Source organism: Hemitrygon akajei, chromosome 25, assembly GCF_048418815.1.
Source record: "Hemitrygon akajei chromosome 25, sHemAka1.3, whole genome shotgun sequence".
NCBI classification, from domain to species: Eukaryota; Metazoa; Chordata; class Chondrichthyes; order Myliobatiformes; family Dasyatidae; genus Hemitrygon; species Hemitrygon akajei.
In genome coordinates this window covers 51820071-51838496 of record NC_133148.1, presented here as the reverse complement: position 1 = coordinate 51838496, position 18426 = coordinate 51820071, and the positions used below count along the sequence as shown (strand labels likewise).

The 18426-nt window shown below is 53.0% G+C and overlaps 1 protein-coding gene and 1 long non-coding RNA gene across 2 annotated transcripts in view; one reads left to right on the top strand and one right to left on the bottom strand.

Moving 5' to 3' along the window:
- The window catches only part of LOC140716626 (Y+L amino acid transporter 2-like), a 26570-nt gene extending 19762 nt beyond the window's left edge, over positions 1-6808 (bottom strand). Inside the window, 1 exon segment of the mRNA XM_073029450.1 lies at positions 6431-6808. Coding sequence (XP_072885551.1) covers positions 6431-6609 — 179 coding nt within the window. The 5' untranslated portion in view covers positions 6610-6808.
- On the top strand, positions 5663-18426 carry LOC140716627 (uncharacterized). Its single transcript, XR_012096334.1, has 4 exons — positions 5663-5677; positions 16705-16790; positions 17415-17508; positions 18351-18426. It is a non-coding gene; the product is annotated as an uncharacterized lncRNA (long non-coding RNA).

The following is an 18426-nucleotide window of genomic DNA, read 5'->3' as shown; positions in this document are numbered from 1 at the left end:
GAGAGTGTACGGGGAGGGAGTGGCAGGAGATGGGTGTTGGGCAGGGTGAGAGAAAGGGGATAGAGTGTGGGGTTGAGGGAAGTGAGGATGGATACGGGCACATTTGAGGAACTTTCCTGTAGAAGCCTGACTGTTCTGCCCTCCCCCCAACAGCTCATGCTCTGGTCACACGACCGCTGGTCATTTTTGGATTCTCAGTTGTCTGTCAGCCATTTCTTAGCCCATGCCACTTCCTCACTCACTTCCTCTCGGCCCATGCACCTCCCTGTCTCTTCCCCTGGTTACCAGCTGTGGCCCTCCACCCCTTCTGCCCCGCCCACACCAATCTCCAAGTCACTCACCGACTGTAATTCCCTACCTCCCCCTCCTCATTCCTGGATGTCTCCATACTACACGGGGTCACAGCCGGTAAGGGATAGGAGTAGAATTAGGCCATTTGGCCCATCAAGTCTGTTCCACCATTCCATCGTGGTTGATTTATTTTCCCTTTCAAATGCATTATCCTGCCTTCTCCCTGAAACTTTTGACGCTCTTACTAATCAAGAATGTCCGAAATTCTGTTTAAAATAAGATCATGAGGCAGAGAGGCAAATTAAGCCATTTGGCCCATCTTGTCTGCTTTGCTATCTCAGTATGGGTGATTTATTATCCCTCTCAACCTCATTCTCCAGCCTTCTCCCCATAATGTTTCATGCCCTAACCAATCAAGAACCTAACAACTTCTGCCTTAAAGACACCTAATCCACTGGCCCCCACGGCAGCCTGTGGCAACGAGTTCCACATATTCAGCACCCTCCGGCTAAATAGATTCCTCTTCATCTCTATTCTAAATTGATGTCCCTCCATTCTGAGGCTGTGCCTCTGGTCTTAGACTCCCCCACCACAGGAAACATCCTCTTCACATCCACTCTGTCAAGGTCTTTCAACACTCGATAGGTTTCAGTGAGATTCCCCCTCATTCTAATGTTTTCCAGCGAGGAGCCTGGAGCCATCAAATGCCCATGATAACCCTTTCATTCTCAAAATCATTCTCGTGAACCTCCTCTGAACCCCGTCCAATGTCAGCACACCCCTTTTTTAAATAAGAGGCCCAAACCTTTTCACAGTGTCCTGTGAAGCCTCACCAGTGCTTTATAAAATCTCAACATTACATCCTTGCTTTTATATTCTGGTCCTCTCATCCTTGCTTAGAAAAAGCAAAGGGCTATGGGTAACCCTCAGTAATTTCTAAAATAAGTACGTTTGGCACAGCATTGTGGGCCGAAGGGCCTGTATTGTGATATAGGTTTTCTATGTTTCTATGAAATGAATGCGAACATTGTATTTGCATTCTTTAATACCAACTCAACCTGCAAATTAACCTTTAAGGAATCCTGCACAAGGACTTCCAAGTGCATTTGCACCTCAGATTTTTTAATTTTCTCTCCATTTAGAAAGTAGTCTATGCTCATTTTTGTCTACTGAAGTGCATAACCATACACTTCCTGACACTGTATTCCATCTACCACTTCTTTGTCCATTCTCCTCAACTGTCTAAGTCCTTCTGCAGCCTCACTACTTCTTCAAAACTACCTGCCTCTCCACCTATCTTCATAACGTCTGTGATCTTGGCCACAAAGCCATCAATTCCATTATCCAAATCATTAACATATATCGTAAAAGAAAGTGGTCCCAATGCCGACCCCTGCGGAACACCACTAGTCACCAGCAGCCAGTCAGAAAATGCTCCCTTTTTCCCACCCTGCCTTCTGCCAATGCTCTATCAATGCTAGTATCTTTTCTGTAACACAATGGGCTCTTATCCTGTTAAGCAGCCTGTGTGTGCCATCTTGTCAAAGGCTTTCTCAAAATTCAAGTCCACAACATCCACCGATTCTCCTTTGTCTACCCTGATGGTTATTTCCTCAAAGACTTCCAACAGATTTGTCAGGCAATATTTTCCCTTGAGGAAATCATGTTGACTTTGGCCTATTTTATCACCTCTTCCTAAATGATTGACTCCAACAAATTCTCAACCACTGAGGTCAGACTAACTGGCCAATAATTTATTTTCTACTCCCTCCTTTCTTGAAGATGGGAGTGACATTTTCAATTTTCCTGTCCTCCGGAACCATTCCAGAATCTAGAGATTCTTGAAATATCATTACTAATGCCTCCACGATCTCTTCAGCTACCCCTTTCAGAACCCTGGGGTGTAGTCCATCTGGTGAAGGTCCTACCTTCAGAACTTTGCTGCCCCCATTACTACCTCTCCAGCATCATTTCCAACAGTTCAATAATTACTTTGGCCTCCCAATGACTTGGCCTCTTCGGCTGTCTGTGGCAATAAATTGCACTCATAAACCACCCTCTGGCTAAAGAAATTCCTCGTAATCTCTTTTCTAATGGGACACCCTTCTATTCTCAGACCGTGCCCTTTGGACCCGAACGCTCTCCCACTACTGGAAACATCCACTCAATCTAGACCTAACAGTACGTTTCAATTACAGCCCCCTCATTCTTCTGAACTCCCGTGACCCAGAGCCATCAAGTGCTCCTCATATACTAACTCCTTCATTCCCGGGATCTTTGCTCGGAACCTCCTGTGGAGCCTCTCCAATGCCAGCACGTCCTTTGCTGGATATGTGACTTAAAACTGCTCACAATACATTGGACACGCCAGCAACATCACACCGACCACTTGCAGAGTTTTACAATGATCACAGACACAGGGCACTTCTCCACTGCTCTCCCTTCCTCCCTGCCATTCCCAGAGTGAAAGTGATGGGAAATATGTCCCTTCCTTGCTCGGGTTTCTTTCGATAAAGACGGCACAAAAGTGACAATCAGCACCTTTCTTATCAGGATCCAGAGTCCAAACCATAGTTCAGTAGCTGGATTCACAACTGCTGGGCCGGGGATTCACCTTCAACCCAACCACTGTACTCCGGGGTGAAATCAAAAGTGAACCTGCCCCTTCTCCCCCACCCCTCCCGGCCGCCAGCTGGGGAGAGGGGCCGATGAAGAGAAGCATGCTGAAGCTGCTGCACAGCACACACCACGGTCTTCCCACAATCTTCAAGCGCCCAGAGGCTTCCCGAATACTCTCCTGGATGTTCCCTGACTCCACTTGCCTGGTCGGGGACTCATCCCACCAGGGGCTGCTCACTCCTCTGTCCTACCCCGAGATCAGTATCAGCACCCTCCGAGTTACTCTGAGGATGGGGTGCCCTAACCCACCACTGGCTGAGGGGAAGGGGAGAGGGGCACTGGAGGGTCAGGTAGGTAGGAGAGTGCTCCCAGCTCACTGCCCCTTCCTCAGCACTCCCCGCCCTTCCCACCGTCCCTTCCACCAAGCTCCCTCCATATTCGCCACCCTGTCCTTGACGCTCCCTCCCGCTGGGTTCCCGATGCTCCTCACCAGCCCCCGCAACACTATGGTGCTCCCTCCTCAACGTTCATCCCCTCAGCGCTCCCGGCATTCTTCCTGCCCCTCCTCTGGCCCTCCCTCCTCACCACCCCTCCAAAGCAACAACGCTCCTTTCTCGGCACCCCTCCCTCCCTTCTTCTTTCACTGCCCCTCCTTCCCACCTGGCCACACTCCCCTCGGTTCTCCAACCTTCCCGACCAGCTCTCTGGTACGTCAGCACTCTCTCCCCCCTCGGAGCATCATCACTACCAAATATTACTCCCTCCTTCCTCGCTGCCCCCCGCCTTGGCTCTCCTTCCTTCCCCTCCTCATCGCCCCCCTCCTGCCAGTCCCCTCGCTCTTCACTGCCCCCTCCCTACACACCACCCCTCCAACACCACGACATTCTCCCCTCTTCCCCGTCTGAATCTCCTCCGCCGCCCCTCCCACTGCGCTTACTCCATCCTTAATGCTCCTCCTTCAGTTCTGCCTCGTGCCTCACTACCCCTTCTGTGGCACCCCCTCCTCATACTCTCCCCAACACTGTGGTTCCCCCTTCCTCACCACTCCACCCTCCCTGCCCCTCCTGTGGCACTCCCTCCCTTCTTGCCGCTTCTCCTCATCAGCAACCCCCCCACCACCCCACACAGTCGGGACAATCCTACAAGTGGGGTGGGAGGGCCCTTGATTTGGGGAGAGCCGAAGGGGTAGGAGGTGAGGCTGGTGGGTGGGAGCTGGTCCCGTTCACTCACCCGGTGCCCCTGAGCTTCTGAGAGTGTCCTCTCCGGGACGTCCCGCACACCTCCCACAGTTTCTGCAGATAGTCGGACTTGATCCGCACAGACAGAGTGATCAGCTGTAATTAGGGGCAAGGTCCAGGGAGAGGCTGCTGCGGGAAATCCTTTCTCAGCAGATTAGTCGCGCGTCAGCTCATTAAAACTTGGCAATAGCTCTCAGTGCCATTAATTAACTTGGCAATTAGTGGGCCATACCCCAGGGAGGTCTTAAAAGGGCAGCATCTCCTCTGACAGGGGAAGTTGGTGAGATGGTGAATCGGCGTAGGGGCAGATAGGTCTGATAGAAGCCACACCTCCTCCCTCCCTGAATCAGCACCGAGCATGGGAGCATCTTGTTGGAAGGCACTCACCCAGGCGTGAGCTAGTATGGCAGAGAGATGAGACACATCTGACCATCTTGTTTCCCAATCACCTTTTCCATCTCCCCACACCGCCCCACCTAATCCCAACAACCCTCATCTGGGCCGTTTGGGCACGGCAAGATCCAACGACCCACCTTGTCAGCGAGGATGATTAGTAAGAGATAAGATTGGGAGCTGGGGAGATGGAAAGGAAGTGGGTGGGAAGCCGAGATGGAGAGTGCATGGGAGCCAGGTTGGATGGGAGGAAGATGAGAGAGGAGGGAAGGAGAGAAGGGAGTGGAAAGGGGTGCTATGGATGAGGGAGAGAGGTGAATTGGGAGGGTGGGTGGAGGGCTTGGAAGGGAGGGGTAGAGGGAAGGAGGATGTGAGGTGGAGGGAAGTAGGGGAGGAATGGAGAGATGTGGAGGGAGGGATAGAGGGAAGGGGTGGAGTCTGAGGTGGAGGGTTACCAGCAAAAGAAAATCTGGCAGAGCAGAGTGTTTACAGCTGACAGTGAGAGTCTGGATGCAAGGCTGGGTGTGGGGAGAGGTGGGAAGCAGAGGGGGCCAGTGAGGAGGGAGCAGTGTGGGTGGGACTGTGAGGAGGGTGGGGTAGTGGGGAAGGAGGGGGACAGCAAAGAAAGAGGGATAGTGAGGGAGGGCTGTTGGGGAAGAAGACAGCAAAGAGAGAGGGTCAGTGCAGAGGGAAGGGACAGTGAGGAGGGAACACATATGGTCAGAGACTTGAAGTCTGTCTGTCTACCGTCTTTGTGAAAGTGGGAGTGACTTCTCCGCCTCTCTCTCTCTCTCTCTCTCTCTCTCTCTCTCTCTCTCTCTCTCTCTCTCTCATCTCTCTCTCTCTCTCTCTCTCTCTCTCTCTCTCTCTCTCTCTCTCCCTCTCTCCCACCCTCCCTCCCTCTCCCTCTCTCTCTCCCTCCCTCTCTCTCTCTCCCTCCCTCCCCCCCCTCCGCCCCCACCCTTGCTGCCTGCCTGCTGGTTGTCATGGTCTGCTGGGATCTTCCTGTGTACCGTGGGATGAGTTTTCACCTTCATCTTGCTACATTTCAACGGCGTGCTGTGTCCTCTGGTCCTGTGAGCGCCGGCAGGTCCTGAGAAGTTGCATGCTTTATATGGTTAGCAGCAAACCCATGGGTAAGCGAAACCAGCTTCCTGTTTACCAGAACGGCACCTAACTGTCTCACTGAGCAGCGACCCACCCGTGCAAACGTCACACTGCATTGGGCAAAGTCGGGAATCTGTGTTCCCCACCACCCACCCCCCCCCCCCACCCCCACACACACACACACACACACACACACACACACACACACACACACACACACATACACACACACACACACACACACACACACACACACACACAGGGACAGACTGACAGACAGAGACAAACACACACACACAAGATGCACACAGACTGGGGGGGCATATATACACACACATAGGTTCATACACGCATGTACATAGGACACACACATATGTAGAGACACACATACACAGGGTTACATATATGCGATGCACTCAGACTGAAAGACATATATTCACACTCACACATATGCCTGCACACTAGGTAGATCCCTGACCCAGGCAGTAACATCCCCGCTCCACTCACAAGCTTCTGGAACCAGGAACCTAATGGAGAAAGGGAATCAGGGGAAGGGCCCAAGCCAGCAGCAGATGGAATGATAAGATTTCGGACAGATTCTCACCCACTGCCATCTCAAGCAGGGTGACTCCTCCGAGACTATCTGGATAGGAGCACCAAATGGTGGCCATCCTGCAGGGTCACAAACAGGATATCGAGAGAGCAGGGAAGTTGAAGGAGGCTGTGAACAGTACACAAGAAAAAGAGAGACAGACAGAGAGGCAAGAGTTGGGAGCTTTTACCTGAACTGATCTGTTGGGTTCCAGGGACTGAATCTGCAGCTCCCAATCACCGAGGCAAATAGAGAGATTTGTCTGACCCCATGGTGGGGCTGGGAGTCATGTGAATCACCCCACAGAGAAAGTGCTAAGCTCAGCTTCTCTAGCCACCGCAGGACCTCGCTCAACCAGCGATCACACATTCCCTGTCTCCGCCTTCTCTCTGTCTGCCTGTCAGCCCCTTCTCCCTCACTTGTCACTCTCCTCCTCCCTCTCCGACCCTAATCCCTGTCTCATTCCCTCTCTCCTCTCTAAACCCATCACTCTCCCTCTCCCAAACTTCCCATCATTATCCTTCTCCCTGTCTCCCTTTCCCTCTGTCACCTTCTCCTCCCCTTTTCTCGTGGTCTGTCTTTCTCACTTTTTTGCTGCTCACTTGTTTTTGTAGCTCTTTGTTTCCTTGACTCCATCCCTCTCGGTTTCTCAGGCACTGTTTCTGTTTCATTTTTCCTTAATCTGACTTCCTCTGTGTGTTTCCCACGCCCCCGGTTTTCCATGCGTCTCTCTTCCTATCCACGTCTCTATCCCTCCCCCCCCCCTCTCTCTCTCTCTCCCTCCCACTCGTACGTCCAGTCTCTATCTTGCTCTCTTTCTTTGTGTGTCTCTCTGCCATTCCTTTTGTTTCTACCATTCTCTCACACTCCCAGTTCCTCCCTCCCTCTCTCTCTCTTTCTCTCCTCCCCCTCCCCACTGTGTATCTCTCTGCCTCCCACTCTCTCCCATTTTTGTGCCTCTCTCTCAGTTCCTCTTCTGTTTTGTGTGTGTGTGGGTGAGTGTTTCTCTCTCTCCACTCTTTCCTCACTCTGTTGGACACACTCTCTCTCTCCTCTCAATTTCTCCCCCTCTATTCACTCTCCGTCTCTCTTTCCTGACCCTCTCCTCTCCCTGTTTACCTACAGTGTACCCCTCCTTGCTCTTCTCCTGTCCCAGCCGGCACCTAACGCTCCCCAAAAGATGGAGAAGGGGGAGGGTTCTCTCACTGTGCTCACTTCCTCATTCCTGTCTCCAAGGTCCAGTGAATACTTTCTGCTCCTGTTCCCATAATGTGGCTAGCTAGCTCCCCCACCACCTCCTCACCCCCCCCCCTGACATTTTGTTCTGTCCTACACCCACTTTCCTCCACTATCCCTGACCCCCTCACCCCAACTTGCACCCCCGGCCACCCCTTTCCCCTGGAGTCCTCAACTCTCTTCCAGCCCTCACTGTGGACACCCCCAGCTCTATCTCACCTTATCTGCCCCTCCACTCAAACCTCATTCCCTCCCCTCTTGTTCATTCCCATATACTCTCTCACCTACCCTCCCTAATCCCCCCATTCACACCTACCACCTCGTACCTCACTCGCTCCTCTCTACTCCCTCCCCTCATTACCCTCATTCACTCCACAGTCCTCTCACCTCATCATTCACTCACCCCACTCTTCCTCCCTCCTCACTACCTCCCCCATTGCCCACATTCATTTACCCCTCACTACCTCCCACTCACCCGCCCCTTGCTTCAACCATGCCTTTACCCCACCTCCCTCCCACACTCTCCTCCACCCATCACTTTGCCACCTCTCTCACCCCCTTTACTCAGGCCACTCCTCCCTCTCCCACCACCCCAATCCCTATCACACTGAACACTCAAATCTGTCCACCCACACCTTCACTGCACTCTTCCTCCTCACTCCCCTCACCTCTGAACCCTCAAACTGTCTCCTCACTCCCTCCCCTTCACAATATCCCCTCACTCCAAACGCTCGATATGTCCACTCCCTCCCCATGCACGCTCTTCTCTCCCCTTCTGACTCACTCTCCCTTGACCCCTGAAGCCACAATCTCTCGACTCCCTCCCTTCCACTACTGCCTTTGAGATGATGAGGAAATGCTTATCCCAGAGAGAGGTAAATCTGTGGAGTTCCCTGCCAATGAAACAGTCGAGGCTACCTCAGTAAATAAATTTAAGCGAAAGTTGGATAGATTTTTGCCTAGATGGGGAATTAAGGGTGATGGGCAAAGGGCAGGTAGGTGGAGGTGAGTCCATGGCCAGATCAGCCATGATATTGAATGGTGGAGCAGGCTCAACTGGGCAGATGGCCTACTCTTGCTCCTATTTCTTAAGTTATTATGCGTTTCCCTTCACTCTCCCACCTCTCTCAGTTCCCCCCAACTTCAAACCTGCTCTTGCTTATATGGCTACTTCAGTTCCTTTTTCCGATACTAACATCCCGCAGGATACTGACGGCTGGGGTTTCGGAGCTCTGCGTGCCATGGGACATTGACGGCTGGGGTTTCGGAGCTCTGCATGCCATGGGACATTGACGGCTGGGGTTTCGGAGCTCTGCGTGCCATGGGACATTGAGGGCTGGGGTTTCTGAGCTGTGCGTGCCATGGGACATTGACGGCTGGGGATTCGGAGCTCTGCATGCAATGGGACATTGACGGCTGGGGATTCGGAGCTCTGCGTGCCATGGGACATTGACGGCTGGGGATTCGGAGCTCTGCATGCAATGGGACATTGACGGCTGGGGTTTCTGAGCTCTGCATGCCATGGGACATTGACGGCTGGGGATTCGGAGCTCTGCATGCCATGGGACATTGACGGCTGGGGATTCGGAGCTCTGCATGCAATGGGACATTGACGGCTGGGGTTTCTGAGCTCTGCATGCCATGGGACATTGACGGCTGGGGATTCGGAGCTCTGCGTGCCATGGGACATTGACCGCTGGGGTTTCGGAGCTCTGCATGCCATGGGACATTGACGGCTGGGGTTTCGGAGCTCTGCGTGCCGTGGGACATTGACCGCTGGGGATTCGGAGCTCTGCGTGCCATGGGACATTGACCGCTGGGGTTTTCGGAGCTCTGCATGCCATGGGACATTGACGGCTGGGGATTCGGAGCTCTGCGTGCCATGGGACATTGACGGCTGGGGTTTCTGAGGTCTGCGTGCCATGGGACATTGACGGCTGGGGTTTCGGAGCTCTGCGTGCCATGGGACATTGACGGCTGGGGTTTCTGAGCTCTGCATGCCATGGGACATTGAGGGCTGGGGTTTCTGAGCTCTGCATGCCATGGGACATTGACGGCTGGGGTTTCTGAGCTCTGCATGCCATGGGACATTGACGGCTGGGGATTCGGAGCTCTGCATGCCATGGGACATTGACGGCTGGGATTTCTGAGGTCTGCATGCCATGGGACATTGACAGCTGGGGTTTCTGAGGTCTGCATGCCATGGGACATTGACGGCTGGGATTTCTGAGCTCTGCGTACCATGGGACATTGACGGCTGGGGTTTCTGAGCTCTGCATGCCATGGGACATTGACGGCTGGGGATTCGGAGCTCTGCATGCCATGGGACATTGAGGGCTGGGGTTTCGGAGCTCTGCATGCCATGGGACATTGACGGCTGGGGTTTCGGAGCTCTGCATGCCATGGGACATTGAGGGCTGGGGTTTCGGAGCTCTGTGTGCCATGGGACATTGACGGCTGGGGTTTCGGAGCTCTGCGTGCCATGGGACATTGAGGGCTGGGGATTCGGAGCTCTGCATGCCATGGGACATTGAGGGCTGGGGTTTCTGAGCTCTGCATGCCATGGGACATTGAGGGCTGGGGTTTCGGAGCTCTGCATGCCATGGGACATTGACGGCTGGGATTTCTGAGCTCTGCGTGCCATGGGACATTGACGGCTGGGGTTTCGGAGCTCTGCGTGCCATGGGACATTGAGGGCTGGGGTTTCTGAGCTCTGCATGCCATGGGACATTGAGGGCTGGGGTTTCTGAGCTCTGCATGCCATGGGACATTGACGGCTGGGATTTCTGAGCTCTGCATGCCATGGGACATTGAGGGCTGGGGTTTCGGACCTGGGCATACCACTGGATATCAGGGGCTAATGGCTGGGCTTCCTCTGTGGGATATGAACATTGCTTGCCACTGCATGGTATCGATGCCCTGCCACCTCTCAGCCCGGGCCTGGAGATTGCCTGGGACCTCGCCGCATTCGGAGTTGGGCTGCTTCGTTTCCCTGAGAAGTGGCGAAGGGGCACCGGACGTGCTGCGGTCTTCTGCGGGCGGTCACCCCCACTTCTGGCCTCGCGGCTGAAGGAAGTTCACCGGGCAGACGGCTGAACGAGAAACCGAGGGCTCTGTCTTGTGGCTGGGAATGACTGACCTGCATTGGCTACAACCGCCTTCCACGATGCTCAGATTCATCAGTTTCCTGTATGTATGCCGGTCGTTTGCGTGAACAACCGAGACAGCCTAAGGATGTGCTGGGGGTAGCCAAGTGTGGCTTTCTGGAATACTTCAACAATGTTCAGCAGAACAACGCAAGCAATAGCTTGGATGGGGCATCTTGGTTGGCAGGAACCAGCACACTGTGCTGGGCGATTCTCTGACTCTTTAACCACATGCGCAAAATGCTGGAAGAAATCAACAGGTCAGACGGCATCTATGGAGGAGAATAAACAGTCAACGTCTCCCTGAGGAAGGGTCTCGGCCCGAAAAGCCAGCTGTTCATTGCCCTCCATAGATGCTGCCTGACCTGCTGAGTTCCCCTGGCATTTTTCCCAGTACTTCCCACATCCCCAGAATGCCTTGCATCTCTCGGCTGGACCCAGTCTGCAATGAGTGACTTTGCCGGAGCTCAGCCTGGGCCTCTGTGAGCCTGTTCCTCGGTCAATACCGTCAATGTCTCCTTGCAGCACTCTGCCGATAAGCAAGAGTAGACTCTCAGGCCCGTAACTGGATGGTAGCCTTGCCCGTGAGCAGCAGGACATGCCGGTGGTGGAGCCATTTATTACCCTACAGCAATCATGCTCCTGAACATCACTCACCACAACTCAGTACTGATTCTATGGCCTGCAGCCTCAGTTCAAAAGTCTCTTTATAACCCATGTTCTCAGCCGTTTTTAAAATTTGAACAACTTGGCTACTTTTGCAAACTGATTGTTTGTCTTTGTTTATGCAATTTGTTTTGTAAATTCTATTGCTTTTATTTATATTTTCTGTAAATGCCCTGAAGAATATTAATCTCAATGTAGCACATGGTACATTTACGTACTTCGACAGCAAATTTACTCTGAGCTCTGAATGCTTGACACCACCTGGCGTAAATGGAAGTGTTTGAAGTTTCTTACACTGGGAACTCCCCCAACACCCCCGGCTGCCCATATCCCTCCCTCTCCTTTGCCTCCAGTTATCCTGGATGCCTCTCCCCAGAGACCTGCCCACAGGGGCGGGGGGATTTTCAGCATTTACCTTCCCTTCCTCCCTCCCTTTCTGTCCAGTACTTCCTTCCTTCTCTTCCCCCCGCCCTCCATTCACTCCCCCTCCATTCTCTCATCCTCCATTTCCTCCCCCTCTATTCACAACCCTTCCATTTACTCCCCATCCATTCTCTCCCCACCCATTTTCTACCCCTCCAATCAACCCCCCTCCATTCACTCTACCTTCCGTTCATTTCCCATTCATTCTCTCCCCCTTAATTCACTCCCCACCATTTTCCCATTCCAATCACTCCCCTCTGTTCACCCCCTATATTGTCTCCCCATTTCACTCCCCATGCACTTCCCCTCCATTCTTTCCCCCATTCACTCACCTTCCGTTTATTCCTCATTCATTTACCCCTTTTCAAATCACTCCCCCTCAATCTTTCCCCGTTCACACCCCTCTATTCACCTCCTTTACTCCCCCACAGTTAATTCCACCCTCCCCTATTTCCTACTCCCATCCTTCACTCGTCTCCTTCCTCACTTCCTCCCCATTCCCCTCCATTTCTTCCTACCTCCTCTCCTTCCCCTTCATATTTTCCCTAAATTCCTCTCCTTTTCCTCATCCTCTGTCCCCTCCGCTTCTCCCCTCCCTTCCCTCCTCATTCTCTCGCTCAACATTCCCTGGTCCGCACACCTGCTCCCCCTCCACTTTCCCAAACCTTCCTCGATTCCCACCTTACACCACTCCTCCATTCCTGTCCATTGCTCATCTCCGCTCCACTACCACACCCCCACACCCCATTTTCTCTGTCTGCACCTCACTACATTGGAAAGCAAGCCGACATAAACAAGGACCCCTCCCACTCAGGACACTCTCTGTCCCTGCCATCGGCCAGAAGGTACGAAAGCTGGAAAGCCCATACCACCACACCCACGGACAGCTCCGGTCCTGCTGCTATAAGTATATTGAATGGTCCCCTAGTACAGGAAAGATGAATTCTTGACCTCCTGATCTGCCTGCTCATGGTTTTTGGGCATTATTGTCTGCCTGCTCCCGTAACAATAACACTGTATTCTGATTGTTTTCCCATGTGCTAACTACCTCAGTGTACTGATGTGATGCGGTGATCTGAGTGGATGCACGCAAAACGAAGTCCGTCACGCCACCTTGTTACTCATGACAGTAACAAACCAATTAAAAATTAACCTTCCTCCAGCTCCATCCCACAGATTGTCTGCACCTCACCTCCTCAGTGAAGCAGCCAGCATTATCGAAGACCCCACCCACTTGGACATTCTCCGTTCCCATCGAGCAGGAGGTACTAAAGCCGTTCCCATTCCCCCCATCGGGCAGAGGGTACTAAAGCCGTTCCCATTCCCCCCATCGGGCAGAGGGTACTAAAGCCGTTCCCATTCCCCCCATCGGGCAGAGGGTACTAAAGCCGTTCCCATTCCCCCCATCGGGCAGAGGGTACTAAAGCCGTTCCCATTCCCCCCATCGGGCAGAGGGTACTAAAGCCGTTCCCATTCCCCCCATCGGGCAGAGGGTACTAAAGCCGTTCCCATTCCCCCCATCGGGCAGAGGGTACTAAAGCCGTTCCCATTCCCCCCATCGGGCAGAGGGTACTAAAGCCGTTCCCATTCCCCCCATCGGGCAGAAGGTACTAAAGCCGTTCCCATTCCCCCCATCGGGCAGAAGGTACTAAAGCCGTTCCCATTCCCCCCATCGGGCAGAGGGTACTAAAGCCGTTCCCATTCCCCCCATCGGGCAGAAGGTACTAAAGCCGTTCCCATTCCCCCCATCGGGCAGAAGGTACTAAAGCCGTTCCCATTCCCCCCATCGGGCAGAGGGTACTAAAGCCGTTCCCATTCCCCCCATCGGGCAGAAGGTACTAAAGCCGTTCCCATTCCCCCCATCGGGCAGAGGGTACTAAAGCCGTTCCCATTCCCCCCATCGGGCAGAAGGTACTAAAGCCGTTCCCATTCCCCCCATCGGGCAGAGGGTACTAAAGCCGTTCCCATTCCCCCCATCGGGCAGAAGGTACTAAAGCCGTTCCCATTCCCCCCATCGGGCAGAGGGTACTAAAGCCGTTCCCATTCCCCCCATCGGGCAGAAGGTACTAAAGCCGTTCCCATTCCCCCCATCGGGCAGAAGGTACTAAAGCCGTTCCCATTCCCCCCATCGGGCAGAGGGTACTAAAGCCGTTCCCATTCCCCCCATCGGGCAGAGGGTACTAAAGCCGTTCCCATTCCCCCCATCGGGCAGAGGGTACTAAAGCCGTTCCCATTCCCCCCATCGGGCAGAAGGTACTAAAGCCGTTCCCATTCCCCCCATCGAGCAGAAGTTACTAAAGCCATTCCCATTCCCCCCATCGGGCAGAGGGTACTAAAGCCGTTCCCATTCCCCCCATCGGGCAGAGGGTACTAAAGCCGTTCCCATTCCCCCCATCGGGCAGAAGGTACTAAAGCCGTTCCCATTCCCCCCATCGAGCAGAAGTTACTAAAGCCGTTCCCATTCCCCCCATCGGGCAGAGGGTACTAAAGCCGTTCCCATTCCCCCCATCGGGCAGAGGGTACTAAAGCCGTTCCCATTCCCCCCATCGGGCAGAGGGTACTAAAGCCGTTCCCATTCCCCCCATCGGGCAGAGGGTACTAAAGCCATTCCCATTCCCCCCATCGGGCAGAGGGTACTAAAGCCGTTCCCATTCCCCCCATCGGGCAGAGGGTACTAAAGCCGTTCCCATTCCCCCCATCGGGCAGAAGGTACTAAAGCCGTTCCCATTCCCCCCATCGGGCAGAAGTTACTAAAGCCGTTCCCATTCCCCCCATCGGGCAGAAGGTACTAAAGCCGTTCCCATTCCCCCCATCGGGCAGAGGGTACTAAAGCCGTTCCCATTCCCCCCATCGGGCAGAAGGTACTAAAGCCGTTCCCATTCCCCCCATCGGGCAGAGGGTACTAAAGCCGTTCCCATTCCCCCCCATCGGGCAGAGGGTACTAAAGCCGTTCCCATTCCCCCCATCGGGCAGAAGGTACTAAAGCCGTTCCCATTCCCCCCATCGGGCAGAAGGTACTAAAGCCGTTCCCATTCCCCCCATCGGGCAGAAGGTACTAAAGCCGATCCCATTCCCCCCATCGAGCAGAAGTTACTAAAGCCGTTCCCATTCCCCCCATCGGGCAGAGGGTACTAAAGCCGTTCCCATTCCCCCCATCGGGCAGAAGGTACTAAAGCCGTTCCCATTCCCCCCATCGGGCAGAGGGTACTAAAGCCGTTCCCATTCCCCCCATCGGGCAGAGGGTACTAAAGCCGTTCCCATTCCCCCCATCGGGCAGAGGGTACTAAAGCCGTTCCCATTCCCCCCATCGAGCAGAAGGTACTAAAGCCCGAAATCACATCCTGCCAGACTCAAGGGCAGTTTCACTCCTGTTGCGAGGTTAAATGGATTTCTTGGACAATAAAGACCAATTTGTGATCTACCGCTCTATCTGGCTGTGGCCTTTGTACATTATTGTCTGGCTGCTGCTGGAACTAGAACACGATGTTCTGCGTGTGGTGATTGTTTTTCCATCTGTTCCTAAATATAGCAGTGTAATGAAATAATCTGTGGATTGTTTGCAAAGCAAAGTTTTTTTTTATTTACTGTACCTGACAACAAGTGACGTGATAAATCAGTTTACAATTCCTCTATTTCATTTCCCACCCACCCTCTTCCCAAAATCAGACTCTCTCCCCACCTTCAATTCCATTCTCACACCTTCTACCCAGCAATTACCTCCCCAATTCCATTTCCCTCACTGTCTCCATTCCCCTCTCTCTCCACTCCCTCTCTATTCCCCTCACTCCCTCCCCATTCTGCTCTCTCTCCACCTCCTCTCCGTTCCCCTCACCATTCCCCTCTCTTTCCACCCCCTCTCCATTCCCCTCACCATTCCATTTTCTCTCTCCATTCCCCCCTTTGCAGTCCCCTCACTCGCACCATTTTCTCTCTCCATCCTCTCACTCCATTCCCCTCTGTCTGCACTCCCTCTCATTCCTTCACTCTCTCTCCCTTCCCCTCTCTCCATTTCCCTCACTCTCTCTCTCTATTCCCCTCTCTCTCCACCCCCTCCCCATTCCTCTCTCCAGCCCCTCTCCATTCCCCTCACCATTCCCTTTTATCTCTCCATTCTCCTCACTCTCTCTGAATTCCCCTCACTCTCTCTATTCCCCTCTATCTCCACCCCCTCCCCATTCCTCTCTCCAGCCCCTCTCCATTTCCCTCACCATTCCCTTTTATCTCTCCATTCTCCTCACTCTCTCTGAATTCCCCTCACTCTCTCTATTCCCCTCTCTCTCCACTCCCTCCCTATTCCTCTCTCCAGCCTCTCTTCATTCCCCTCAGCATTCCCTTTTCTCTCTCTGTTCTCCCCCGCTCTCCATACCCCCTCTTTCCGTTCCTTCTCACTCTCTCCATCCCCATTCCCTCACTCTCAAGTTTGTTGACTGTCATTTCTTGTACGCAAATGTAAAGGTGAAGGAAATAATTTTACTCCGCATGCAAACCACAAAAGATAAAGAACATAATAATAAACGCAATGAAGATAAATACATAGCTTTTAGACATAGATGGCAACTATAAAGTGACAGTAGGCTGTACATACGGTGGCTGACAGGAAATAATTAAGCTGTGGAGGTGTTGATTAGCTTTACTGCTTGAAGAAAGTAACTGTTTTTGAGTCTGGTGTTAGCGGGCTGGTTGATAAATAGCCTCCCCTCTCTTCCCCTCCATTTCCCCTCTCCCTCTCTCTCCTCATTCCTCTACTGTTATGTTTCCCACCCTGTCTCTCTCCATTCCCCGAATCTCTCCCTCTGGATATTGAAACCTTGAAGCACTACCTTACTACTTCTTTATATTATTTGTTTTTTGCACTATTTATAATTTAATATACACATGTACTTACTGCAATTGACTCACTTATTTTTCTATATTATCATGTATTGCTGCCGCGAAATAAATTTCATGACATAAGCCAGTGACATTAAACCCGAGTCTGATCTTTCGCTGACAGACACCCAGCGCATGCGCCCTGGGTTTTTTTTGCACTGCGCCTGCGCGGCGGCCGGCTGCTGAAGGAACGGTGGCGTCAGGTCCGAGGTAGGTGAAGGCCTCTAGTTGCGGCCGTGTTATTTCTCCCAGTGGGCCCATGGTCAGGGGCGGCTGAAGGTAAAGGGTCACCTCGCCTCATGTTCGGGCCATGGAGAGGGAGGTGTGAATGGTCAGGAGGCCTCATGTGTGGGGGTGAAGCGACATGCGGTCACTGTTCTACTGAGAGAGGTTCGTGTGCGTGAATGGTACAGGGGTCATCCTGTTGCTGTCACGTGTGGGGCTAAGGGGTCGCAGGATGCCGTGTTTTGGGCAGCAGGGGCCACCTGCAGAGGTGAAGGGTCATTGAATTACTCCGGGGATGGAGGAGTCAAAAGCTTGGACCTGAGGATCAGAGGGAAGCCCACGTTCCATCACTAGGCACCCTTCCTTGTTCCTGGGTTGGAGGATCAAAGAACCAGAGTGATGGGTTGCAGAGCGTATGTGTGGGTCATCGGGGATGGGAAGAATGAGCAGGTCACGTCTGGTTTGAAGGGTCACAGGGCCCAGGGTCCCACTTGGGTGGAGAGTCGCAGGGATGAGGGATCAGGGTGATGTTGAGCGTGTTAATGAACAGTCACAACTGACTCGTTCATGGGGTGGTCAAAAGAAGTAACCAATTACGCCGATCTTCAGGTATGTGGCGATCGCTCTGTATTCCTCTGAAGCCGGTGACGAGAGCTTTCTCCTGTGGCCCTGTGTGTCGAGCAGGGAGTCAGTGGCGACTGGAGTGAGTACCCACTATACGTTATGTTTTTTTTGTTTTTCGCTCCCCCTGCCTGACACACTCACACACACACACCCTCCCTCCCCTCTCTTTTTCTTTCTCTCTCTCTCTTTGCCGGCTGACAATCTGTCTCTGCCCCTATCTCTCTCTTCTCTCCCCCCCCATTCCTCTCTATCTAGAACATAGAGTAGTACAGCACATTACAGGCCCTTCAGTCTGCAATGTTGTGCCGACCCTCAAACCCTGCCTCCCATATAACCCCCCACCTTAAATTCCTTCATATACCTGTCTAGTAGTCTCTTAAACTTCACTAGTGTATCTGCCTCCACCACTGACTCAGGCAGTGCATTCCACGCACCAAACACTCTCTGAGTGAAAAACCTTCCTCTAATATCCCCCTTGAACTTCCCTCCCCTTACTTTAAAGCCATGACCTCTTGTACTGAGCAGTGGTGCCCTGGGGAAGAGGCGCTGGCTGTCCACTCTGTCTATTCCTTTTAATATCTTGTACACCTCTATCATGTCTCCTCTCATCCTCCTTCTCCCCAAAGAGTAAAGCCCTAGCTCCCTTAATTTCTGATCATAACCCATACTCTCTAAACCAGGCAGCATCCTGGTACATCTCCTCTGTACCCTTTCCAATGCTTCAACATCCTTCCTATAGTCTCCCTGTCTGTCTTGTATATCTCCCTGTCTGTCATCTCCCTCTGGCCTTTAAATAGGGCAAGACTTATCAACCCAGCAGTCCTGCATCTGGTGATGCTTCAAAATTGTGGGAGAGCCGGCTACTGGGGAATACTGCTTCATGTTACTTCTTCCTCTTGTTCCACCCACCCCCATCCCCAGGCATGGTTTATCCCGAAGTGGGACAGAATATGGACCCCTGACGGATCTCCCAGACTGGTCTTTCGCAGGTGAGTGT